General features: G+C 35.3%; 1 protein-coding gene across 1 annotated transcript in view; it reads left to right on the top strand.

Annotated features, from left to right (window-relative positions):
- VTA1 (vesicle trafficking 1) overlaps window positions 1-27,387 on the top strand; it is a 52,833-nt gene that overhangs the window by 7,897 nt on the left and 17,549 nt on the right. The window contains exons 2-7 of the mRNA XM_054819527.1: window positions 6,238-6,332; window positions 9,521-9,648; window positions 10,314-10,389; window positions 13,112-13,223; window positions 22,626-22,799; window positions 24,552-24,632. Coding sequence (XP_054675502.1) covers window positions 6,238-6,332; window positions 9,521-9,648; window positions 10,314-10,389; window positions 13,112-13,223; window positions 22,626-22,799; window positions 24,552-24,632 — 666 coding nt within the window. The remainder of the gene's footprint in view (window positions 1-6,237; window positions 6,333-9,520; window positions 9,649-10,313; window positions 10,390-13,111; window positions 13,224-22,625; window positions 22,800-24,551; window positions 24,633-27,387) is intronic.

Genomic DNA, 27,387 nt, shown 5'->3' on the forward strand with positions numbered 1-27,387 from the left:
TGATATGTTAATGTTCGTGACAGTAAGAGTAATTCATTTTTCTTTGCCGATGCATTCTTTATGAAAATAAATTTGCAGTAGTTTGGATACAACCCAATTTAATGGTTTTGTGTCCCTTGCTTCCCACATTTGTATTCCAACTATTGTCTTTCTGTACGAAGCAGTTAACAAACATTTTTCTGTCAGCGGTTTGACAAAGGGAAGAGGAAGGTGTAGAATATGAAAGAGTAATAAATTACAGCCTGAAAGAGCTTTCATCTCAGAATCAAAATACGGCTAAAGTTTATGGCAATGTTTTTTGTTACTATTTAATGTCAAATAGTTACTATTAAATGTCAAAAATATTCCAGTTCCTAGTATTTTTTTTTTCTATAGTAGAGAAGGGGAAAAAGAACTGTAATCTTTTGATCCTGTTAGACCAGGAAAAAAAGATGGATAGTAAGACAGAATTTAGAAGATAGAATCAACTTATTGTGCATGCTTGCTGGCTGGAACTTTTGTTCTCCAGTATTTTTACTTGGCACAGAATTAGTTTAAAATGGGAGTGAGGGGAGTTTCAGTTGTTATCCAAACATAAATCTGGGATAACTTACTGTGTATGAGGAATGAATGCCTGGCACATACTAAAGACAAAATACTCTCTCTGAAATTGTGCTGTGTATTAGCAAAGGAAAAATAACGTGGTATTACGTGACATAAATAAAAGCAGAGAAGTTTCTGTAAAGCTCACTGTATAATTCCTTCCAGCACACCCACACTTAGTATTTGCTGAACAAAGATTAAGGGCAACAAATCAAGACATAAATTTTGTAGTTGTCTTGGCAAAACATTTTTCTGAGAATGAATACTTGCCAAGTCTTTATGAATTTGAAGATAAATGTCCTGTCTGCAAACTGAGAGCAAACCCTCTTTTAGTTAGTAATTGGTAAAACAGTTCTGTCTTTGTGCATAAAAGATTACAAGTGACTTGAGCTCTACTTATAATATTAATTAATATTTAGACATTAGCTCTATGTAGCCTCCTTTACCTCCTTAGTGCTTTGCTTTATGCGTATACTACTGTTGTTGGCCAGACAAAAATCTTTTTTGCTACTTGATTTGGATAAAGGGGGCAAAAAAGTAGGTTGCATCTGTTACAAAGCCAAGTGTGTAAAACAAGCTTAAAAAGAACCAATAATTGTATTCATTTATTTGTTTTCCAGATCTTCATCACAAATAGTCAAGAGAGATGAGAATTACAAGTCACTTATTTCCAAGATTATCTGCATTCTTCAAATACTTTGTTTAGGCTTTAAAAACTTGAAAACTTTTGCAGCTACATTGTATGGGTTTAGTTGTCTATTTTATATTGGATTTTTCAGCAGCTTGGCTTTTCATAGAGGAAATTTTTTATTACAAGTTACCAAGCAAATGGCTTCTGTAAGTCTAGTAATTTAGTTTTACAGTATATTACTGTGGTCATTAGGGACATGCACTTTAAACATTTTTCAGTGTATAGAGAGAAGTTCTGAAGAGAACAACTCTGGAATAATTTTGATGTAAAATGGCATCTCAAGTGCGATATTTTTAAAAGGTGAAATAATGCAATTGTAATACAGAATGCTAAGAGGATTTCTTTCTCTGGTGTCCATACCATTCAGGAGATTAACTTCTAGTTATTAGAAATTGAACCACTTGCATTAAAGCAAAATTGTTGACTTAGCAAGCACAGTAATAATACATTCCAGTGCTGTTGCAATATTATAGAAACCAGAACAGCTATATTTAAAGGAATGTAAATAATGACTCTTTTCTTTCAGATACAGGGGGTGGAAACTGAGCTTATGTTATATTTGGCTTTCTCAGCAGAGATGGTGGAGGCGGTAAACTTTTAGCCTCTTGTTTATGAGTTCTTTGCTACTGAGATTACCTGTCAACATAAACATGGACGACAGTTCTTTGACCATTAATTAGCAGTTTAAAATTTCACTGGTGATCTTAACACAGGAAAACTATGTTTTGCTCATTGCTGCTGAAAATGCAGCAATGAAGTGAGTTTGCCTATTTGCTGCAAGTTAGACAGGAAAAGGACATAACAGATTTCCTTTACTAGATCGAAGCATATCTTCCAGTTACTATCATGTATCCTTACTGTAAGTAATATTTGTGTGATAAACTACACACAAAAGTAGAAGATATGTAAGAGACTTCTGACACCTTAATTGGCAAAGGCCAATACGAACTAATGTGGTCTTACAGATAGCCTTCATATAGAACACTTGGGACATTTCAAAATTAGAGAGAGCAGAGCAAAGGATGACAAAAGATGCAGGCACAGAAAAATCAGTGTTTGGAAATAAATTAAGATTCTTTGCCTTAGGAATAAGACATGATGACAATACAAATAAATGCAAAGAGTAGAACTAGTAGACAGTTTCTCCTGTTGTCTGTAATAAGGCAAGGGATTACTTACTGCTTTCAGATTTACTTATGTATTGCTCTTCATACACATAATTTCAAAAGCAAAATTTAAAAAAATTAAAAGAATAATATACTTATTTCAGTAGTGTCAGTAGAGGCAAATACCAAGCTATTTCCTCTTCTTCCTATTCTGTTGCTGTCAGAGAAATCCCTAGTTCTTTCAGTTTTTCAACTATTTCACTTGGTGTCTGCTTGATAACTTTAATGAGTGTTGATAGAGGTTTTCAACCCCAAAGCCCCACTTTTGGCTACAGCAGCATTGAGTAAAGCAGTAAGTGTACCTAAATATACCAACATTTTGTTTGTCACTGGTGAGTTTCAGACACTGGAGAGTATACTTTCCTTCTGCATCTTCAGTTCATCAGTTGAAACTGATGTTCCAGGAGATTTTGACTGCTGGGATATGGTTTGTGTTTTCTGACCTGCAGGTTGCTTACTTCTTCCTAATTCAGATTATTTTATCAAAGGTACTTGAGTCAAGACTCCCTTTTCGTACTGAATGCTACTAGGTGTGATTCTCTGTCAATAGTATTTTTCACAAACATCATACTCTCTCTTGATCACCACTTACTTGAGAAAGAAGGAATAGTTTTTGCCCTTACCTCAATGATTCCCTCATCAAGGCCTGTCTCTGGGCAGGTTTGGTTATGCAGTACTGCTTTTGAACACATTACTGTAATTGAAGTCAGTATGTACAAATTCTGAACTTTGAAAGTTCTTAAAGATTGCAGACTCTCTTGTTAGGGTAACTTAGATGTGCTTTGACCTTTTACCAGTTAATAAGATCATGCAGAAAACCTTTCCAATTTATGTAGACCTTGGTACAAAATGGGGTTTGATGGCTAGATGTGGTAACTGTCTAGTATAGTCAGTTGTGTGGTACAGAGATGTAATTGCTGACAGGTGCAACACATTTAATCTTAGTTCAGTTGACATTAGTAGTCTGTCTGTAGGATGTCTCTGTTCTTAATATCTGTAGAGCTGCTGCTAGAGCATCTTCTTGTTTTCTCAACAGTCTGTATGCTTTGGATAATAGTCCTTTGATCCTGAATGACCTGAGAGGACTCTTGGGCACCTTGATCCCAGAGTCTTCTGTTAGCAGGAAAGTGGTTGGTATGGAACATGACTTGATGTCACTCACAGTTTAAATTTATATCTAGGCAAGAAAAACATGTTTCTTATCTGTAACTATTGTTCTTTGACTTGTGTTCTCTGTGTGTTCAAGACTCGCTCTTCTGTGTTTGTTCATTGGAATGCCTGAAGGAGACTTTGAGTTTTTCTCAGTCTCTGAAATCCTGAAAAGGGAGCAGGCTGGCTTTGTAGAGCTGCCTACAAAGCATACAGATGTCACAGTCCTGTAAATACACCCCTTTGGATATTACTGAGGAAAAAAATTATCTTACTTGCACTATTTAAATGGATGTATTTTCAATGAATGTGTAAAAAAGCCACATACAGGTAACAGAAGAGTAACAGTTAAGCAGATAAATAAGCAGATCTTTTAATCATTAAACTGATCCTCAAGACTAAAGACATTTGCAAGATTTCCATTTATATGGAAACAGAGTTCTTTTTATGTAAATGAATTTTGGAAGAGAGATGAAGATGCATACTTCAGCAGCTAAGATGAATCTATATCCAGCAATGACCAAGGGTATTCTAAATTTATGATGCCCTAACTCATATCAGTCTAAAATTAATTTACTTTCCTCTGAAAATGTCTTGATATTTGCATCTGTCAAAAAGAAATAAATGATCTAGATGGCCCGTAGGTCTGGCACCCATTATGTTAATTCCTAAGTTTTACATTATTCAGTGATACTATGAAATGTGTTCAGGGAAGCTTACAATCAAGTATGTACGTAAAAGTCAGGTTTTAACTGTAAGTATTAACTCCTCATTATGTGATTGTGGTACTTTAATAGGCAGTAGACTTAAATTAATTTGAGAGCCTTAGATACAAATCTCTGTATCTTTCTGCATTTGGATTTCTTTGAAATATAATTTCAAGTTTACATGTCCTGGTATCATAATTTTCAATATTAACATGTCAATATCCTGAAGATAAATAAGGTGGGCTTAAGAGTACATATCAGTAATTAGCTTAATATTAGTGTTGTCACTTGATGAAACCTACATAGCAATTTTTGTTAAAATTGCTCTTTTGTTTGTCATGGTCAGTTGTAGTTGTTCATACTATTTATTAATTCCTGAACTTTTGCTCAGAGTACATTTTACTTGATCTTTACTGAGAACTTGAATACGAAGGTGCTAGGTTGTTTTATAAGTTGTAAATGTAGAAGTAGAGATGTGCTGGAGGGCACAAATACTTTGTTTATTATTTCGGAAGGGGGTCTTTAAATGGTTGGGTAGCTCAACAGCTTTAACATTAAAAAAATTGTCAGCTTTGCAATCCCAAAAAAGGAATGTACACTTTGTCTGGTTTGAATAATCAATTGTATGTGAAACATGAAATAGTACTTTTAAAATCCAGAAAAATTAGTTAAATTATGATGCTCACCAGCACAACTTACGTGAGTTTTGTAGAGAGAGATCTAATTTTATTGGACAGGCTGATGATAGATGGAAAAGGCAGAAAGGCTTTTGTGCATGTAATGCTTTCTTCTGCAGCAAACATCAGGATAAGTGCAGTTTGAAAACAACTGTGTTATATTTGTGTTTACTGAGATAATTTGAAGGGAAAAAGCTATCTCTAGTGCATGAAGAGATGCTTGGAAGGAGAGACGTGGTAAAGCTGTGAAGCAAGTAAGCATCACTTGCGGAACTCTGTGTCCTGCATGATGAAGGGCATTGGGGTATGCCATAATAACTAGCTCATGATAATATTTGGTAGAGTTACAGCTTTTAGTTCTTAAGCTCTGCATTTGAAGGTGTTTTGTAGTACTCCCTTGAGGGTCAGCAATGAGAATTAGTAGAATGTAAGTTTTTTGTGAAAAATGTTCTGCCTTTGGTTACTGAATTTTTCTGTCCATTTTCCCTTCTCTATGTGTGTTAATCCTAGTAAATAATGGTTCATTGTTTTACCCACAATTTCCTGAAGCATATAAAGTTCTGCCATGTGCATATCTAAAATTCATAGATTTTTGATAGTAAAAAGATGTTTTTTTAATCAGAAGGTGTTAATCATTCATTTTCAAGATTGTATGAAAAACTAGCAACTTTACTTGCAGAGTAAGTTTAATAAAGTCTGTCTGGTCTGATTTAAAGAACAGGTTTGAGTCTTGTGTCTTTTGATGATATGTATGCATATACATGGATATAATAGATGTTTAATTCCATTTGTTAAAGCGGAGTTTTAAAGCTATCTAGTTCCTGCTATATGAAGTTCCATTTTTGAGATATATCCATATACTCTATACATATATCTAAGTCATATGAGAATTATTGATGTATAATTAGGGATAAAAATCAACTTGAAGTTCCTATTTGGGAGAGTTGGAAACAAGGATTGTAATTATTTACAAAAGCACTTAATATTGCATCATAGTGATACAAGCATCAATCTGAAATCAGCGGAAATACTCATTGAGAAAAATAATGCATCGATCTTAGAAAAATATCTCCTAGTATCTCTGCAAGACTGAACATATCTAGATTTTGCTGTCATTGCTGACTAGTACTGTAGTAGTATATTGTTGAACCACAAAATGAGTCTATGTTTCAGATGTGTTGGGGTGGGGGCATTGTTTTGTTTCCTTATGTGTTTTGCCTTAGATAATCATTTCTGGGTTTTTGTGTGTTTTGTCTCCTTTAAAGGTCGTTTGTATGCAATGCAAACAGGGATGAAGATTGATAGTAAAACCCCAGAATGCCGTAAATTTTTATCCAAACTTATGGATCAGTTGGAAGCTGTAAGTAGAATTTATTGCTCTTCTCTAAAATGATTCATGATATTACTTTAATTTGTATTACGCTTCTGCAAATACTATCTTTCTTCTGTCATCAGTCATTGATGCAACTATTCTGTATGCAGCCACAATGAATGAATTTAAGTTGTATATAATAAATTGGCACAAGGATTGAAAGGAGATAAAGCTTTATGTGTATGTATGTTTATATATATGTATGCATGCACAAACATAACTGAGATTTCATACAGCAGACATTTGCCAAAAGGTTTTGTCTAGACAACGTGAATTACAATACTTTATTCATACATATTCTCATGAGAAGTCTTAATTCATTATGAAATAAATGCAAGAGTTTTAGAAGATGTTTGCAATTGATTTTCTTTGATTCCTTGAGCAGTTATTTTCACTCCTATAGGACTGGCTAGCCTAGTCCTTGGTGCTTTTGAAATTTTTGACCTAAACTGTTGTACCCAAGGAGTTTTCTCTAAAAGATAAAGATACATTCTCTAAAAGATAAAGATACTTTTGATCATATCTTCTGTTAGAGATTAAGAATCTTATACTAGGAATTTTGTAAGCACAGTCTTATCTATGTGGGTAAGAGATGGCTATGCCATGCTCTTTTGAGTGGACCTGGTAGTACTAGAAAGCAAACAACCTTAAATAGAACAGAGTTAAACGAAGAAAGGTGAAGTCATTGTACAGATGGTCAGTTTAAATTCCAGGAGCTGTTTATGTTCATATGCTGTAGTTTTCAGTAGCCTCAAAGGAAGTAGTGTGTAGTTTTTAAGGTTTAAGTGCTCATTTGGAAGCAGAAAGTAACATTGAAAAGTGAAGCAGTCATTCTTTTGTGTTTAGTATTAATGATTTCATCCAAAATCTAGCCATGGCAATGCCTGAAGAGTTTGTGAAACTAGTGCAACAGCCTTCAATTCTTCAGAAAAAAAATGAAACATGAACCATTTGTCTTTTATTCATACCTTCTTGCTATGTTTTATCTCTGAATTTTTAGCAATGGAAAATCCAGTGTACAGTGACTTATTGGTGTGTTATTTCATCAAGTTTAACATCTATAATGGGTCTGATTTTCATGCTCAAAAAGGAGGAGAGGTGGCAGGAGAAATGATATTAAAACGCCAAAAATTTTCCCTCTTCATTCCCTAAGAATTGTTAAAATTTATTCGATCCCTTGTGGTACTGCAGCAACTAATCTGTCTGCAGTGTTCAGTTACCCTTTTTGTTTTAAATTTGGAAAAATCCATGGTTTCATCTTTCATTTGCTGGTAAGATTGTGTGACAACTGATGCTCAGGTACTGAAGTTCCTCTACATAGTAAGGACGCTTCTAAGCAGATCTAATACAGCATTTTTGGGGCTAGGAAGCTTGGATATGTTGAGAAGTTGAGTCTCTGCAGTAATTCAATAGCAGCTGTTTTCAGTCTGCCTGTATCAAGCCGGGGGCACAAAGGGATGCTGCAGCTCTGTGCTAAATGTTTCTCACAGCTTTCTGTGTGTTGCCACGATTGATTATTTTAGAGGTTAAGACAGAAGCTTACAAACAATCTTGAACTTTATAGTAGCAAAGAATAAAAGTGTAGATATATCTGGAAATTACCAGGTGTGTTCTTTGCAAGAAACTTAACATTATTCCAAATATGTGAATTAATTAAATACCGTGATTTTATATCCAAAATGCATGTTTCTGTCCGAAATATTTTTATGTATGATTGTGTTGTTTTGCTTTTCCAATAGGTAACTGTTTCATTTAAATGTTTTTAGTAAAATTAAATCAAATTTGCTTGATTTTAGGTTCAAATTATGAATCATCATTTATAATGTCAGTACTGCTGCACTGAATCACAGATTGTGTGAAGGGTAGTTTCAAAAGTAAACAACGTTGTTAACTTTGATATTTTTAGAAGCATATGTAACTGTCATTTGTGCATTTGAAATCATCTCCATTGAACATCAGATCAAGTACAGCAATAAGTTATTTTCTGAGTGTAAGGTAGATGTATAGGCTGGTGAAATAAATATATGTGTATATATATATCAACAAATAATTTTCTTTCTCAGCTTCAGTGTTTCATTTCAGTTATCTATCTTGCAACTTAGAAATTGTGGTGCACTCACAAGAAAAACAATTACACTTTGTAAAACACAAATACTTTTTCAAAACTATGTAGACTACGAGTTTGACAAAAGTCTTCAAATTTATAGTTCTATTTGGAAAGTTTATATTTTGACTTCTGAAATCAAGTAACTTTTCTGGCAGCATTCTATGTATTGAAAAGATGGCAGCAATCTAAAAAAATAAGGAAATGCAGCCTACATGATTACATTTTCTTCACACGCACAATGAAAAATAACTGCTATTCAGAGATTGTTTTTAAATCTTTTGGCAAAATAAGTAAGCAAGTTAGTATCATGCAGTGTTCCTGTTTTTGTTCTCTAAGGATAACCTGAGATTTCCTTATGTGTGAACAGTAAGCCTATTCAAAAGCTGTAAATCCACCTGTTGTAACTGTTAGAGGGTTATTTACTTTACTGATTTTTATTAGGAAACCTGAGGATTCTTGTACTCTAACATCTTTGAAAAGAGGTCTTTGAATTGCAGTACACTGCTTACTCTGAAAATTCCAGTAAATCCATAAGTCACTAGACCAGTTAAGGTAGGGCTCAGAAGCTTTGCAAGATGTAATGAACTGCAGTGAAATAACCTTACAGGAGAGAAGATACATGATCAGTCTGACCTACAATGTCTTTATAAAGCATGCATTACTTTGTCAATTGAACTGTGTTGAATCCTGACACAGGCTTCAGAGTGCTTGGTCTTTCTGATAGTAAGGGGAAAAATATCTGTAGCTATTTGTTCACAATATTGTAGTTGTGTTTAACAAGTTTTTTTTGTTTGGGTTGGGGTTTTTTTTAAGTATTTTGTGATTAAAGATGGTATTCAAAGTTACTTATTCATAGTATTTCTCCCTCCAAAAGAATGTGCTTTCTCTTTAGTGTGCTACTTTCAGTGTTTGTTATATTAGAAGCTGGAGATTTGTAAAATAATTAAAGTGTATGTTGTTTCTTTTTTTAAATTGTGCTTGACGTTGTCTGAATCTTGTGGTTGAATTAGATTGCAGAATTACTAGGGCCTAATATCATAATTAATGTATTTTTTTCAACTTTTTTCAGATGAAAAAGCAATTTGGTGATAATGAAGCAATTACTCAGGAAATTGTTGGTTCTGCTCATGTGGAGAATTATGCTTTGAAAATGTTTTTGTATGCAGACAATGAAGACAGAGCTGGGCAATTTCATAAGTAGGTGAAAATCTTTGAGTTTGTTATCTGAATTAAGATACTGGTCAGGAAATTTGAATAAACAAACTCTCTTTTATTTGACTGGAAACAAGAGTTGGGCCTTAATGCATTCATTTCTCTTTCAGAAAACTTGATTTGTTACTATGTGTGTGTTTCTAACTGCACACATTAACTGATATCCTCCATGTGTTCTTTAAGAGGTTGCTCATCTACTGGCAAGCCTTCTAAAACCCCAGGCTAATATTGAGCTTGACATCAAGCATGTTGTAGTTACTACTGTCCAATGATATTGAAATAGTTGTTATAATACATAATGTGGTTTATTTTACAGCAATTACTACAGCATGTTGATGACTTTGCTAGGCTTTATCTAAGATAATATAGGATGTCCTATGTCCAATATTGAACATTCCAAACTAGAAACTAAGTGCAGAACACGACCAACTTTAAAAAATACTGAAAACTTTCTGCATAGTAGTCAGAAGACTAGTCAATATATTGTTAAATTTAAACATTGTGAAGTAAGTTCTGTAACATCAGATTAAAAGAAAAAAAATAGTGATGATTGGCTTGAAATAAGCCAGTATGATCTAAAATATCAACTTCTAAATGTGATCCTGGGTGACTGACATTACCAAGTTAGTGAAATGTTTTCTTTTTTACAGAAACATGATAAAGTCCTTTTATACTGCAAGTCTGCTGATAGATGTTCTAACAGTATTTGGGGAGCTCTCTGAAGAGGTAAGTGTTAGGGATATCAGTGTATTATCTGATTGCTTTTGCAGGTGCAAATTACTGTTTTAGTTCTACAGAGTCGTATTTATAACTTGTGAATATGACCTTCAAAGAACATAAGTTCTAATTGTGTAGTCAAATACATGCTGTAAGCCATAAGAAATTGTGCTAAGTATTTCAAATAAATTATATGTGAAATATTAGATAACACTTATCTCTTAGAAGATGCTTCATGACTTAATCAGACTTTGAATTTCTGACTGATACTTACAACTCTGGGACACGTAGTATTACATTGAACAAGCAGGAATGATTATAGGGAAAAGTGATGCAAGGTTCCTGGCTTTTTCCACCTTCACTATTTTCACTCTGCAAGCAAGAACTTTAGTGCTAGTAATTGAGGTGGAAATGTGTACAGTTTTAGTTAGAATAAATATTTTTGGTTTTGCAACAAGCCACACTTTTAAAAGATGATAAGTTGGAAGAATATGAATTTACTTCATAAAAATGACTTGCTATCTGGCCATTAGGACATGAATGTTTTAATTCAAAAAAGTTATCTACTAAAGTAACTAACACAGTGCTCTTCATGGCAGGTACTTTTTAAATCAATTCCAGAATTGGCTGAACAAGATCATAATTACTTTTATTAAGGCACACCAGAATAATCTCATCTGTTTTAAAACAAACCTTTCTATGAGGTACATGGTCAGCTGCTCTCTTATTCATGTCCCACAGAAGAGTTAATCTCAGATGTAGAGGAGCAGGTACTTTTAATAAAGTATTCCTTGTTCTGAAAATTAAAAGTGAGGTTTCCTTGCTAAATTAACTGAATGAGAAGCTCATTTTGAAAATGTAATGGTACAGTTGATAGCTTCTGGCAAAGAAAAAAGGGTTAGAGAAAGCTACTACTGACTCATGAAGGTAAGTTTCAACAGTTGTTAAATGAAGATTGAAATACCTGGAAAAATAAACAAGAAACAACAATGACGCTAAACAATCTGAGACAAAATCAGGAAGTGCTGATCACATCTCAGGACACCTAAATCCACACAGGCAGTCTACAGATATTTTTTTTCTTACACACTTGAGTGTTACACGCTTCCACTAGTAAGCTGGAGATATCCATTATACTGTTGCTCTCTATGCTATTCTAGATGACAGTGCAATAGACTTAGTGAAGTACAGTTTGGAATTTCAGTTTATTAATTCTCAAAAACTTTGGATGTAATTTCAGTCAGGACTTTTAAAGAGAGATTATTCTGTCTACCTCAATTTCCATACCACTTTAGCTGAGATTATTACTGTGGAAATTTTTCACCAGTACCTTGCAGGTGACGATGTTGATGTGAAACATGCTATCAATCTGCATTGTTCACTTGGCCAAATTATTCCACTCATCCTCCCACATTTCTCGTCGCTGTTTATATTCAACCTTGTTCCTTGAAATATATTACCTCATAACTGTCTGGTTATTTCTCTTACAACTTTTGACAAAGTAGTTGATTTACATAATCAGTTTAAGGTTTCTCATAACAATTGAGAACTCTTCCTGGATTAAAAAACCACTACTGTAACAGTCCCAGGAGATATAAAGTGGCCAAACTTCATTTCATTTTTTGACATATTCGAGTTGTACCTAGGAACAATGAAGTATATTTTTAAAAATGAGACGGAAAATCTCAACATAGTTGAGATCCTGACATTTATTTCAGTTGCTCATGTTTTGTGAGAAAAAGAATCTATGAAAACCCACGTGAAATGCTTTTCCTCAATTCCTTTTTCCCAGAAACTGAAAATAGTGAAAAATTATGTTGTTGGTTTTTTTAAATACTGAAGCTACTACCGCATTTTTTGAATTTCAAACTGTCACCATGGAAATGGAATCAGAAGGGCAAGCAGCAGATTTGCTTCTCTCTGCTGTTGCTTCATATTGACACCATTTCAGAAGATGAAAGTTGGCAAAAAATTATATTGACTGTCAATATAGTAAGTAATTTTTTGAGAAGTCTTTATATTTTTTCTAATAACTGAACTATGAAACTTGTCGTTAACAGTTTATTTAAAGTTGTCATTATCATAACCCCTCACTCTGCAGGTAGTTTATGTATTGCTAAAGTCCTTCATCTGATTTTTAGCTACGTTGTGAAGATACTAAATCAAAATACTGTATGTCCTAGAATATCACACACGTTACATTAATCTGCAACTACAAGCAGCCTTTCTGTATTCATGCTCTTAAATATGTTTTTTTAAAATTTAAAATAATGTAATTAGGAAAGATTTTATATTATTGATCAGCAGGAGTAGCATTTTAAATTTCAGATATTTAAAACTAAAGTAAATAATCATCTAAGTTTATGAACATAAGAAGTTTTCTTTATTATTTCACATCAGTAATTAGTACCCAGTGCTCCGTCTTTCACACTAGATGGTCCTGGTATAATTTATTTCCTTTTCCTGACATGCTGCACTAAGTACAGATCTCCACAGTTTCCTTTCATGCTGAGGTCCTGTTAGAGCTGTTCTTTTAATATATTTTTTTTTTATTTTACTGATTAATTTCACATGTGTTGTTTATGTTTGAAGGGGTGTCAAATGATAGCAGAGAAAGCAGTTTAGTTTTATAATCTCTTCTCAGGGTGGAAAACTTGCTTGTGTTTCTGGTTTGAGTGCATTAATTCACAGAAATGAGTGGCTAACCTGGCTGGCCTTTTCTCTTCCCCAGAACGTCCAGCACAGGAAGTACGCCAGGTGGAAGGCAGCATACATTCATAACTGCCTGAAGAATGGAGAGACTCCTCAGCCGGGGCCTATCGGAATGGAAGGAGAGAGCTTCGGTAGGGACTTCATGTCTCTCTTTAAAAGAGCAGAGGGCTGGACTCGGGCCAAAATAGCAGTATGCGCGGTTCTTTGGGAGCACCCCACGGGAAGCATGGCTTCCCTGTGTAATGTTCAGTTCCCATGGGCCGCCTTCTACTTTTTCTTTGCTGCTTCCCCTGCTGTTATTTTTATTGGACCTTACTATTTGATTGACTTATTTAATAATTTATTTTTCCTTTCCTCTGTCATGGAGGTTATTATTTTGAATGAAGCTACTCTCTAAGAAGGCATTGTCACCTCTGGGCCAGAATCATGCATTTCTTTAATGCTACCCACAGTCTTTTTAAATCTGTTCTGTAAAGTTATGATCCCACTGCCAGTTTATCCTCTCTCTGAAGTTAAATAGCAGCTGAAAGTGGTTTGATCCTAGATGAATTCAGCCTCAAGGCAAACACCTGACAACCCCTTCCTCCCCGTATGATAACATGGATTTCAAAACTGGTTTATGGCCTACTCTTTTTAAATTTGGATTTCCTGCTGCTTTCTCACTCATCCGCCTTTTCCTCATGTTTTTAGTTACTCCCTGTGTTCTTCTGGCTACCTGACTTTCCTGTACAGGATTCCTTGAAGTTACTTCCTTAACTATTAGATAAAAAGTGCTGATTTCCAAGGATACTCGCTAACCAAAATGAACATTTATCAGGACAGGTTGTTTTAAACCTCCCGAATTGTAACTTTTACTGTCTTCTATTTAATGCACTCAGACCTGTCTAAACTCTGCTGCTAATTTAAAAGTCTTAGCTCTTCAGTAAGAAATGTTAGGGGCATCCAAACCTTTGTCATTTAGAGCTGTTTAAACACAGGCACCAGCACTGTGAGCAGACACAAGCTAGCCTCTCCATGAAGTAACAGAACAGATACTAAGCGGACTCTCTCTTACAAGAGCACGTAGATCACATCCTAACCTATTCTGAGAAAGATAGCTCCATTCTCATATTTCATTATCTGTATTTTTGCTAAAAATAACTTTACAATCAAACCAGAGCTGTCATACTATTTCTAAACTTCATAAACATCACCCTATTGCTAAAGTATGGATCCACAGACTTCACAGATATGTGCGAGTTTTTGTGAAGTCAAATGAAATAACTTACAAAACTTTTTTTGTTAAACTGCTGAAACAGACAATAGTGTTACTGTTCTGTGTATAAACTGATCATGCTCTTCAGTTATTGATAAAAGCAAAATATATGCAAAAATTATTCATTTCTGAAATATATCAAAATAAAAATGGCACGTGTTAAATTAACTTTCAAAATATTTTCACCCATTTACTTTTTCCATTTTTGCAGTTTTTCTGTGCTTAATGCTTTATGAATGTTTAATTCTTTTTGCATTTCACCAGGAGCTTTTGATAGCAATCAGTTTCATTAATAAGCGGTCCCTTCATTTTCCTCCCCAGTCAGCGCAGAAGCTTGAAATACAAATTTTAAATGTGAATCTATTCTAGAAATAGGATGTCTTTGGAATGGATATTTTCATTATGTAAATTAAAACAGACTAATTCTGCACAATGACAATAACCTCTGTATAATTCTTCACATACCTAATGAAACAACTAAGAACATGAAATGATTTGAAATTTTCCGCTGAGCTAGTATACAAGACTTTGGCTTGAATAAACGTCACTTAAGTTTATGCTCATTTATCTCTTAACTTAAGCTTGAATTTAGTAATAACATTTTTTTTCTAATAAAAAGGATCAGTAAACAAATCTACAATGCAAGAGAAATCCAACTTGTAGAGTGTGGCTTGTATCTAACTTCTAGAGCCACCTTGTAGGGTGGCTACATAAAGTTTTATGAACATGTATTAATGCATATGATCCATATATTTACATGTGTGCTCACACACACACACACAAGTATTTATTGGTTTGTTTCCATTCATTAATGTTTGGGATCTGTACCTGGGTCTTCAGTGGATTTTGAAGTCTGAACCTGTAATTTTAAATATGTTATGAATAGGCTTGTAATCTTCTGCACATGGGTTTTATTTTAAACATGTCAAAACATTACAAAACTGGTTTCTGTTCTGGTTCTCAGTCTTTTCATCGTGCAATCTTATATTCTGAAGCTTCTTTCCTGTTCATCTGTCAAGAAAGAGGAGGATGGACATGACCTACTATTTATAGAAAGATTAAAATGGTGGTCCTTCCAGTAAAGTAGAGCATCCTATTCGACTCGGCAGCCACTGGCTGATTATTTAGCAGAAGACAAATGTGCAGCAGAAGATAAAAAGGGACAAAGTAGCATGATTAAAAAGTGTCTGGCTTGCTACCTTTATCAGACAGTGAGCAAACTATAAGGAAGTAGAAGATAGGCTGTCTTTCTAACAAAGGTGGGCTTGGAAGGATTAAGAAAGTAGTATATTGTTTGAAGTATGAGAGTTTACTATTGTCTTCCAGATGTGAACTGGAGAACATGGCATACAAGGTGAAGTTAAGTGGGTCTAAGAAGAGTTCTTATTGCTGTCTTAAACGATACCTAATGAGAGTATAGAGAAGATCTAAGCTAGACTCTTCTTGGGCATGCATAGTGATAGGTTAACAGGCAATGGACACAGGTTGCAACAAGGAAAACTTGAATTAATTATTAGGAAAATAATTTTCATCATGAACATGGTCAGATATTGAAAAAGAGAGACCAAGTGAGGTTATGGAATTTCCATCCTTGGAAATACTCAAAACCCAAAGTGGACGCAGTCCTGGGCAACTGGCTCTAGCTCACCCTGCTTGATCGGGGGGTTGGACTAGATAATCTTAAGAGGTCCCTTCCAACCTCAGCCATTCTGTGCCCAGTACAGCATGATCTGTGTTAGCGCTGCTATGACTGAGGAATTGGACCAGGTCATCTGCAAGGGATCCTCCAGCCTTTTTATGATTCTTGAAAAAATCATTCAGGTGTATATGGAAAAGAGAATCAATGGGTGGAAAGAGGAGATGGCCAGATAAGAGCGCTTCTGAGGTTCAAATTTAGCCAAAAAAGTCTGAAATTGGCTCTCCACAGTGTAATCTCTTATCATTTCTATCTCCTGGGCACCATTACAGTTTAAAAAAAAATTTAAAAATTATGAAATACAGTGTCACCAATTTTTTAATGAGAATGTCTACCAAACATCTCACCCTGTTTATTGTTAGCCTTTATTTTGTTAACAATAAACAAAAGTGTGTAAAAGTCTGGGTGCCAATTATGATTTCTTTGCAGTTTCCTGGATGAAATACTGTTTGGGTATTAGCACCCTAGAAGCACTGCAACATAAGTAAATTCAAATGTTTGTTAAATTGTTTCATACTCATTATTTGTTGATTTCCAAGTTACCCATTTATTCTTGTTATTATGTTTTCCTTACCTAAAGATGCCTTACACACATAAACACTGGAATGGCCGTCCTCCCCACTGAAATATGCTCCAGGCTAGACACAGCTATACTTGAAGTGAAGCATTAGCAAACTAAAATCTTCTTCAACATACGATCTTTTTCGAGGCAGTTTTCTTAACTGCTGGTGCAGCTGTAGCGAGAGGGACTTACGATGCAACTCCAGCTGCCAACATCACCACATCTTTGTAGGTCAAATTACACCAGTTTGATAATTTAATGGAGAAGCCAATGTGGGAAAAAATCTTTTGTTATAGTGAATGTAATCAATACCCAATTAAATCTTTCTAGCTTTAAATGAGTGCTCTTTAGTGCACCGGCTCATAGTGTAATAATGTTTACAAAGCTCATGTGATTATCTGAAATGAATTATGAATTCTAAACAATTGCAGAAATAGAATTTCTAAATAAAGATTACAGAGCTTTTGCTAAAAATCCATCTGCATAACTTGTGTAGAAAGAATAATTGTTCCTCACCAGCAACAAGTAGCCTACTTCTTCATTTTACTAACGTGGAGGCAAAGGTAACTGATTTGCTCAAGGGTGCAAAAAAATTGTTGTAGGAGGGAAAGTAGAATTCAGACTTAACTGAAATCCTTACTATTCATTGCAGGTCATTACAAGTGGTAGTATCCTTACTGTTCATTTCAGGTTGAAATAAAAGCTTTCATTAACAAGTTACATCTACATACAACTTAAAAGGAACGCAAATCCTGAGTGAGCCAAAATTTTAACATCCTTATTGTTAGGGAGCCTGCAATATCTATAATGTAGCAATATCTTTTTATTTGTTGAATTGTGTATCATGTAAGAGATTTTCTCACTCTTTTACTGAGCAATGAAATGAAAAATACTTTTTGACATTTATTTTTGGAAATTAACTCCATAGTGTAGGTGTCCATAATGCTTTACACAACCAAGACAAAAATTTTATGCAAATGAATTTTTATTGGAAGAATCAGTAAAAAAAAGTGTCAATTCTTGCTTTGTGCATCATAAGAAGAAAAGCAGCATTGTTTGAATGTACGACTGGACCTTCCCCATTCCTTACTGCTTGCTCATTTTCTTCCTCCCCTTGTAAGTGGAAAAAGTCTGTTTAAATGGAGTGAAACTAGGTCTCTGTAGCTTGACAAATTACCATTTTTTTCCAAAGTGTTATTTTCTTTGTGATTCTTCAAAACCATACTGTAACTCTTGGCGATGTTTTTACAGTAACATAGGCATGCTTTATGCAGTTCTGCTGTTGGATTTATGGATGCTTTTGTCAGGATGCCACCATGGAAACCTTCAAATGACATGCTTCATTTATTAATGCAGTTGGAATACAAGTCCTAGAGTACACATAAAGGTCATTTAGCAGTAGCCCTAGGTCATCCAACAAGATTTTGTACTAATGGAAAAAAATTAAAAATGTAATTTCAAATATGAGAAAATTCCTAAATGGTCACGGTATAGCCATAGTAAAATACATTAAATGTCACTACTTTCATTGCAATATATAATATGTACGCTACATTTATATTGCAGAATTCCAGGAAACATTTATAGTACCAACTAGCAAAAAGAACAGTGTATGAAAAGTTGTTGGATTTTTTTAGTCCATTTCTCAATGTTGTAGAAAAAAAATACATCTTTTTAAAAAAGGAGTTTTCTAATAGAACCTTACATTGTGTGTCTTTTAGCCACGTCTCAGGCTAAAGAGAAACAGTGCAGCAGAATGAGAAAAAGAAAATGTTTTAAGATTAAAATTAATAAATTACCTTTTTAATTCTCTGGACTCCTTAAAAATAAGAGTCCAGAGAACTGGAGAAGTCTGGACTCCTTAAAAATAATTTTTTTTCTGGTTTTAAATTTAGTGCTCTGGGCTGCCGAAGTTAAGTCACAATTGGTGCTTCCTTACACTAGAAAGGGGAGTGCCATTAAGCCTTGAGAATCCTCTATTTCTATGAAAGTATCTTTGGACAGTTGGTTATGGGACCAGGAGTATCAGCCACAAAGTCTTCCCTTCAATAAATAAATAATAATTTAAAACAAACAAACAAGCAGATAGTCTGGGTATACTGTAGCTCTGTGGAAAATCTAAAGTGCACATGGATTCATGATACTGGGATCCAAACACAAAGGCTAATGAGGTTCCAAGACAAGATACTCAGCTGGAGCTGAAACTGAATGTGTAACAACTGTGTCACTGTTTCACAGCCTAGTATTTCAGCATCCTTAAACAAATTGCAAGGAACTTTAAATTCTAGGTTATTACTGCTTTATGAGAAATGAATTCTCTAATTTTCCTAGTGTTCGTTCCCATTCCCTGGAAAAGGTTTGTTTTTCATTAGTGTTATGGATGTTCTAACCACAGAACTTAAAAACAGTTTGTTGACTTAAATGTTCTTTTCCAGCAGCCTAAAATCCTTCTATTTAGCACTACTGTTAAAACTCTTCACGAATACTGCAAGTGCATATCTAAAAATGGTTCTAATACTTTAATCTTTGATAAAGAATATTTTAAATATTTACTTTGCTGAAAGAATAGTTACAATGCTTTGACGACATTTGGGCACTTTAAACACCTAAGAAGAGTTAATTTAAACAAAGCTACTTTTATGTTTAATACAGTTTAACATTTGCCAAATGCATAATGAACAAATCAGAGTTGAGCTTGATCTCTTGAAACATACGCCTGATAAAAAAGTATATTGCCCTTTTGTGCATTTGCCTCTTACAGGCACTGTTATTAAGGGTGGTCAGCATTTCTAACACTTTTTTTCTTTTTTTTTTTTTTGTTTATAACGTTGCCAGACTTTAACCATTTGAGTTCATGACTTCATGACCAGTGTTGCCTACAGCATTGCACTTTTACAGGAGTGACTAGAGACTATCAAGTACCCAGTGACGAAGTTTGAAGCTGAAACTGGGAGTGTCTTGGAGAGAAGATTGGGAGATAGTGCAAGACAGACACAAGTAGGGGGCAAGGGGTTGCAGCAATGGGGTGTGAAGTCCTGGTGCAGAGAGGGAAGTCCGAATGGGACTTAAGAGCCAGATGAGGGCAACAGGAAGCTGCAGGGGGCAGAATAAAGGAATAAATGCATTAACGATTAAATCTGGGCAAGAACTTACAGATAATTTCTCTTAATTGAGATGCTAAGTACAATGAAAGCATGTTTTGTCCCACTCCCTCATTCTCAAAAGTGGCTTAGTAATTTTTACTGCAGCTTTCCCAAAATACTAGCTTCAGGCAGATACTCAGCATGGAAAGTCCAACTTTATGGCTACAATTTGACCAAGCTATAAATAATTGATAACAGTGTTACAAGTAAACTTGGGCAGCCTTGCCTTCAGACAGCGTGATGAGTTTTATGCGTAACTATTTCATTAATCTTATGTACAGTAAGTCTGTGGGATTTTTTTAAACTAAATTTTTGTTTTCTGAAATGATTTTAAAATAATTTTTTTAGTTAACATCAAAACCACTGAAAAATCTAGCATTCAACCAATGGCTTATTGCTATTATTATTTTATTATTTAAAAGGTAGCATGTCTGGTGTTTTAAATCTCACTCTCTTTTGCCAGTTTTAACACACTAAATTTTACATCTAAGCGTGTTAGCCACATGATATTGCAGCATGAGTTACTAGCAAAAAATACAGCAAAGGAAAAATCTGGCACCTTAAGATGTCCTTTGCCTTCCAGAAATCTGCCGGATGTTTGTTTGCATATGTCAGAAATAGCTTCATAAAACCACAGCCTGAATTACAGTTGCAGCAAGTGAAAGTAATTTTCACGAGTAGCATACAAAAATTTTACCATGTTCTGTGTTTTTTATATTCAATTTTGCTAGCAGTGCTTGACACTCCTGACAGAAATTTCATAGAATCATAGAATCTTAAGGTTGGCAAAGACCTCTAAGATCATCAAGTCCAACCGTCAACCCAACACCACCATGTCTACTAAACCATGTCCCAAAGTGCCACGTCTACGTGGTTTTTGAACACCTCCAGGGATGGTGACTCCACCACCTCTCTGGGTAGCCTGTTCCAATGCCTGACCACTCTTTCGGTGAAGAAATTTTTCCTAATATCTAATCTAAATCTCCCCTGGCGCAACTTGAGGCCATTTCCTCTTGTCCTTTTGCTAGTTACTCGGGAGAAGAGACCAACACCCATCTCACTACAACCTCCTTTCAGGTAGTTGTAGAGTGATAAGGTATCCCCTCATCCTCCTCTTCTCCAGGCTAAAAAACCCCAGTTCCCTGAGCCACTCCTCATAAGACTTGTGCTCCAGTCCCTTTACTAGCTTTGTTGCCCTTCTCTGGACATGCTCCAGCACCTCAATGTCCTTCTTGTACTGAGGGGCCCAAGACTGAACGCAGTATTCAAGGTGCGACCTCACAAGAGCCAAGAAAAGGGGCACAATCACTTCCCTAGTCCTGCTGGCCACACTATTCCTGATACAAGCCAGGATGCTGTTGGCCACCTGGGCACACTGCTGGCTCATGTTCAGCCAGTTGTCCGCCAGCACCCCCAGGTCCTTTTCTGCCAGGCGACTTTCCAGCCACTCTTCCCCAAGCCTGTAGCATTTGCTTCTAGGTTTCTTTGCTTTTTAATACTTTTAAATAAAGATTCTTGGTATTAGACTCTGGATTTGGGGGATTTGTGAATTTATTAGTACTTGGATGTTCTGAATGAAAGCAAACTACTACAACTTTGCAATATAAACCAAAAATATATTCTTTAACTGTGCATGTCCTAATGACAATACTGTTGATTTTACTCTGCATTATAGCCTCATATTATAGTAAATAGTATTGTGAATTAGAAAGTGTTTAGTCATTTTTAGTAAAGGTAGTACCTGAACTACTTTCGGGAGGAAGAGGACCTTGCATGGGAAAAATTCTGCTATTTGTAATAGTAATATTTGGAATAGTAGACTGTTTAATTATTAAGCAGTAGAGGTGCTTGCATAACACATAGTCTTGTAGAGTTGAAGATCAGTGTGGATTTCATAAAGAAGAAACATCTCTTTTGCCAGCTAGTTTTGCCAGCTAGTTTTGCCATACTAGTTCTGTGCTCCTGTATTTGTTTTGCTTCCTTTCAACAACTGGCTGTCAACAAAGCCATTCCCAAAACTGTGCTCGTTCCACCTCAGTATTATTGATACAGATGAACACATCACAGTAAAATAAAAATAGCTTTTTTAAATTGAACTGAATTCAAATTAAGGAGCAGAAGTCAACCTAATTTAAATTAACTGGGTCATTAGCATAATAAAAATGGACCATTATTTTTGCAGCCTTCAAAGCAACATTGAATAAACTAGACCAGAACCTTAAGAATATGACTAGATTGAAAAATAATATATCTGTTCTTTGTACATGCTATGGAATATATTGAACCTCATTATTCTTATAGTGCATTATGTACTCTAACTGTTCTAGATACAGCTATGACTCGGCTGAGCTGCATTTCGTTTTCTTGTTTGGTATTACTTTCCCAAAGTTCCCCTTTTTTGTAATTTATTTGTGGTTTAATTGATATGGAGTGAAAGGATTGGTACTGTAGTTTTATATAAGGAGCTTGTAAGGCAAATACAGTTTTCCATATTCTGGTTCATGTATATATTAAAATATAGATTACTGCGTATTTGTAGTATCTTGTTCAACTACTGTGGATGCAGTACACGGAAATGTAAGGGATTGTACTAATGAGACAAATTGCTTATATTTAGACCAGTAATGAGATGATCCTTCAATTTAAACAGAAGAGATCTTTGAAAGTATGTGAGTTTCTAGATCTTTATCCAATCATATGTGGTTTTTTTACTTTGTCAAATCAACTGTAGGTGGTTTGGGTTGATAAATGTTTTATGTCTACTAACAAAATTTTTTTCTACTAACAAAAATTTGAAAGGTTTTAAAAGAAAGGCTACGTTTTCAAGTGTTTGTACAGAAGAGTTGCAGTAATTCCTCTTTTGTGTCATCTTCGCAGATGTTGAAAGGGAAGAAGCAGGGTCATCTTCTCTCCACAGTGGAACAACTCAGCCAACATCATCATCTACGTACGAAGCTAACAACATACCAACTAGTAATTACACTGGCATACATATACCACCAGGTGCCCATGCACCAGCCAACACTCCAGCTGAAGTACCTCATAACACAGGTATGTTGGAATCACACCCAAAAAATTCATGCCTTTATTGAGAGGTGAATTCTAGCCCTCTCTCCATTACATATAAAGTAAAATAATATAGGTATTCTATGGCAGAATCAACTTCATAAATTAACATCATAAAAATGCCATTCGAAATATTTTTTATGTTTTTAGGCTTTTTAAAATACATAATTCATATTTTGGAGCACTTTGCCAGAAGAGATATATGGACTGACAGAGTGAGTGTTCCTGCAAATAGAATGTTTTTTTCTTCTCTAGAATCATGCCTTGCATCATCTATACTGTAAAGCACCATTTGAATCTTTCACTTGATAGAAGAAATTATATTACTTTATTTCATATTTAGCTTTCCCTGTGCAGATAGACTGTTGTTCTTTATACAGGAACATATCCAACATAGTTTTGAAACTGTTGCAACACTGTAACAATCATGCCTGATGTACCATTCATACCTTTCTTCTGTTTGTTTATGCTCCTTTTCCCATGCAAGTATTTTAGTGTGATTGACCTCAAACAATATTATTAATGGAGATTTTGTCCCTGCTGCTAAACATATTGGCTCCTACATCCTGGTTCTTATTCTATGTCATTTTTGGACCAAAACCAAATTCTTAAAAATTCAAAGTTCTTCCCAGTTGTTGTATTAAAAAAAAAAAAAAGTTGTATTACTTTTTCACCTCATGTTACCTTTTTATAATTATGTTTAATAAGACTAAAAAATTAATAGCTCTTGATTTCAATCCTAATGATCATTTGATTGTTCAGATACATTTTTATATTATAGAACATATGAGATGTTTTTGTCACACAGCCCCTCCTTTTCTTTCACTTTCTCATTTTAAAAATGCTTCACCCTATGAAAAGTTCAGGATGACCTTTTTTATTTTTTTTTTCAGCTTTCTCAAAGAGAAATCCTTCAGATAGGTGGGAGGTTTTGGGTCTGGGATGGGGAGAGTGTTGTTCTTTTCATGAGGTAAATGTTTACCTCTTTGTTTTTACCAGATCTGAAAATTATGGAATATGTACCTTGTTGGAATACATTAATTCTTTGCATTATGTAATTTTAATCCCATCAGTCATTCCAGGAAATAACAGATAATTTAGAAAAGTGATTATACCATCTTCCTGCATAGCAGATGTTGTAGAAATAACTTTATGTTAGTCTGGTATGTTCAGAACTCACTGCAAAAATATGGTGTTGGATCAAATGAAAGCATCTAAAATGTGAACACAGACACAAAAATGCCAATGCCAATTGTTTTCGAAGGAATTAGTAAGGAGATATTTTGCAAGTATGAGCTGGCAGGCATGGGGCTTTAAAAATACAGTAACAGAGACTCTCTCTGACATTAAAAGGCAGAATTTAAACTTCAAATATAAAAGTTTAATTCTACTCTTCTTTAGCAAGTTTTCCTCAATATACTCTAGGGTAACCAGTGTCTTTTGGACTAGTATTTTTTATTTTTTAATGCTTGCAATTAAATTTTTGTGAAATATAGAACTGATAAAATGAATGACAGCCTGTAAATTCTTCTGTATTTCTTTATAAAGCATTCATAGTCTGAAGTGAGGGTTTTAAAATTACTTGTTACAAACTTTCAGAGTTGGGAAGCTATCAGCTGCTTAATTTAAAAATCAGAGTCATTAGATTTACCTGTTCTATTGTCTTATTTCATCCACTTACTTTTAAAGTCTATAAATAAAAATAACCCAAGTCCAATTTTTTGCATTGATTTGCAGGAGTGACAAGCAACACCATTCAGCCTGCTCCTCAGAATATTCCTCTAGTCGACCCTTCCCTTTACAGTGCTCAGTCTGCAGGTAAGGTGATGGCATTTGTATTGTCTGTGCATGGACATGCTGTGTCTTGTGTGTCTCCCCAGCACTGAAGGAAAATGTTTGAGAAATAATGTCGTTATCTGAATGCAACTAATTCTGAGTTTTTGAAAAGAATGGATATCATCTGAACAGTGTTGCTAAGAGTTTAATAGTTTCTGAAAGCTTTGCTACAGTGTGTGATTAATGTTGTCTGACTTTTTCAAACCAATGAGCTAGCGTTGTGTTAGGATTTTTTATTATTTATTTTGTTCCTTCTCAGATGACGTTCTGATATACTTAGGAAAGCCTGTATTCCTCATGGCCTCACTACATTATATTTTTGGTAATTAATACACATTCCCTTTACTTAAAATTTCTTCTACAGGGCCAGTACATAAGTTATTTATTCACTTCATTAAATAATCACGACATTCTAGTGGTGTTTTCTGTTACAGCATAATTGTTATGTGTGCTTGTTAATTATAAGTAGTACCTGTATTAAATGAAATAATTTATAAGGTACTGCTAATGATGTCATTTTAATGTACCTTTTAATCAAGGCTTTTATCTTTTAAAATGCCATTTGATGTTAAAGTCACTGGTAACTTATATTGCATGTATTTTATGTCTGCTTGCATATAGCATGCTTTGAAGTGCACACATAAATGCTAACCTTAGGGAAACCATGGCTTGTGAAAGAGTAGTGACTAACAATAAAGCTGGAATCATCCTAGGTTCTAATTTGAACACTGAAGTGCATTTGGACAAATTATGAACTGTTTTCTAGGAATTTTTCTGTCCATGGAATAGAGATAATAAAAAGATAAGTTATATCTGTTTGTAATAATCAGATTTTTGTTGGCAATGTAACGTGGATGTCAAGTGAGGAGGAGGTCTAGAAGTCCTGCTATGAAACTGTTCACATTCTACCCTACAGTTTATCCTCACCAGGGAAAGCTGGTAATTGATGTTTTAAGTTCCAGTACTAGATACAGTCAAATGTTGCCTGTTATGAGTACCAAGTTTAGATAGGTATATTCTTGTGTATTATCATTTACAAATATTTAGTTAGATAATTTAGTATGTTGTTGAAGAGGGTGTCTATGGTAAAATACCAGCTTTACTGAAAAAACATTTTTGATTCAATGGAATGCTATAATAGGAATTCAGTGTTTATCTTGATTTTAGTCTGCTGTCATAAGAATTCTTAAGAATGTGTCCATCTTAATATATTAGGAAGCCATTTTTGTAGATATCTTAGAAAGATAAAATCATCAAAATTTATCTTCAATAGAGACACATTAACCTTTAGTATTCCTTTGAAGAACAAAAGGCACATCCTATTGTTTGTCTGGCTTATTACTATCATGTCTCATGTGACAGCTCATTTTATTGAAAACAATACCTCAGACCTGTAGCTGAACCATTTAAACTTCGTGATAGTTTTTGAGTTTGGGGGGCTGTTGTAGGGGTTTCAGCAGCTCCTTAACCAAAACAGCTGAATGCTTTAAGCTTTACCATAGTAACTGCTAGTTGGAAACCAATTTTTGTGTTGTTTGGCAGCAAAGCTTTCATATTTAACCAGCTTATCATGATCCTCTAGACAGTCATTCTAATAGGTTTTTGAATAACTACTCTGAAAATTTTAGTCATCATCGTTTCTTAGTTTTAATGTTTAATTCTAGTTGTCAGAAATGTGTAATACTGATTTAAGCTTTAATTCTTCAATAAGTAGTAGAAGTTCCATTATTTGATATCTGGATAGTATCAGTGCATTGCTCCCTCCAGCCACTTACCTGTGATAACCTGCTTTAATTAGTATAGAATCATAGAATGGTTTGGGTTAGAAGGGACCTCAAAGATCATCTAGTTCCAACCCCCCTGCTGCCATGGGCAGGGACACCCTCCACTAGACCACGTTGCCCAAAGCCCCATCCAACCTGGTCTTAAACAGTTCCAGGGATGGGGCATCCACAACCTCTCTGGGCAACCTGTTCCAGTGCCTCACCACCCTCACAGTAAAGAATTTCTTTCTAACATCTAATCTAAATCGACCCTCCTTTAGCTTAAACCCATTACCCCTTGTCCTGTCACTACACTCCCTGATAAACAGTCACTCTCCAGCTTTCCTGTAGGCCTCTTCAGGTACTGGTAAGCCGCAATTAGATCTCCCTGGAGCCTTCTTTTCTCCAGGCTGAACAATCCCAACTCTCTCAGCCTGTCCTCATAGGAGAGGTACTCCAGCCCTCTGATCAGCTTCATGGCCCTCCTCTGGACTCGCTCCACCAGCTCCATGTCTCTCTTGTACTGGGGCCCCCAGAGCTGGACACAGTACTCCAGGTGGGGTCTCACAAGAGCAGAGTAGAGGGGCGGGATCACCTCCCTCGACCTGCTGGTCACACCTCTTTGGATGCAGCCCAGGACACGGTTGGCTTTCTGGGCTGCAAGCGCACACTGTCGGCTCATCTTGAGCTTCTCATCAATCAGTACTCCCAAGTCCTTCTCCTCGGGGCTGCTTTCAATCCATTCCTCGCCCAGCCTGTAGTCGTGCTTGGGATTGTCCCAACCCACGTGCAGGACCTTGCACTTGGCCTTGTTGACTTCATGCGGTTCCCACGGGCCCACCTCTCCAGCCTGTCAAGGTCCCTCTGGATGGCATCCCTTCCCTCCAGCGTGTTGACCACACCACACAGCTTGGTGTCGTCAGCAAACTTTCTGAGGGTGCACTCGATCCCACTGTCCATGTCGCCGACAAAGA

The sequence above is a fragment of the Grus americana genome, chromosome 3 (genome assembly GCF_028858705.1).
Source record: "Grus americana isolate bGruAme1 chromosome 3, bGruAme1.mat, whole genome shotgun sequence".
In the NCBI taxonomy this organism is placed as follows: domain Eukaryota; kingdom Metazoa; phylum Chordata; class Aves; order Gruiformes; family Gruidae; genus Grus; species Grus americana.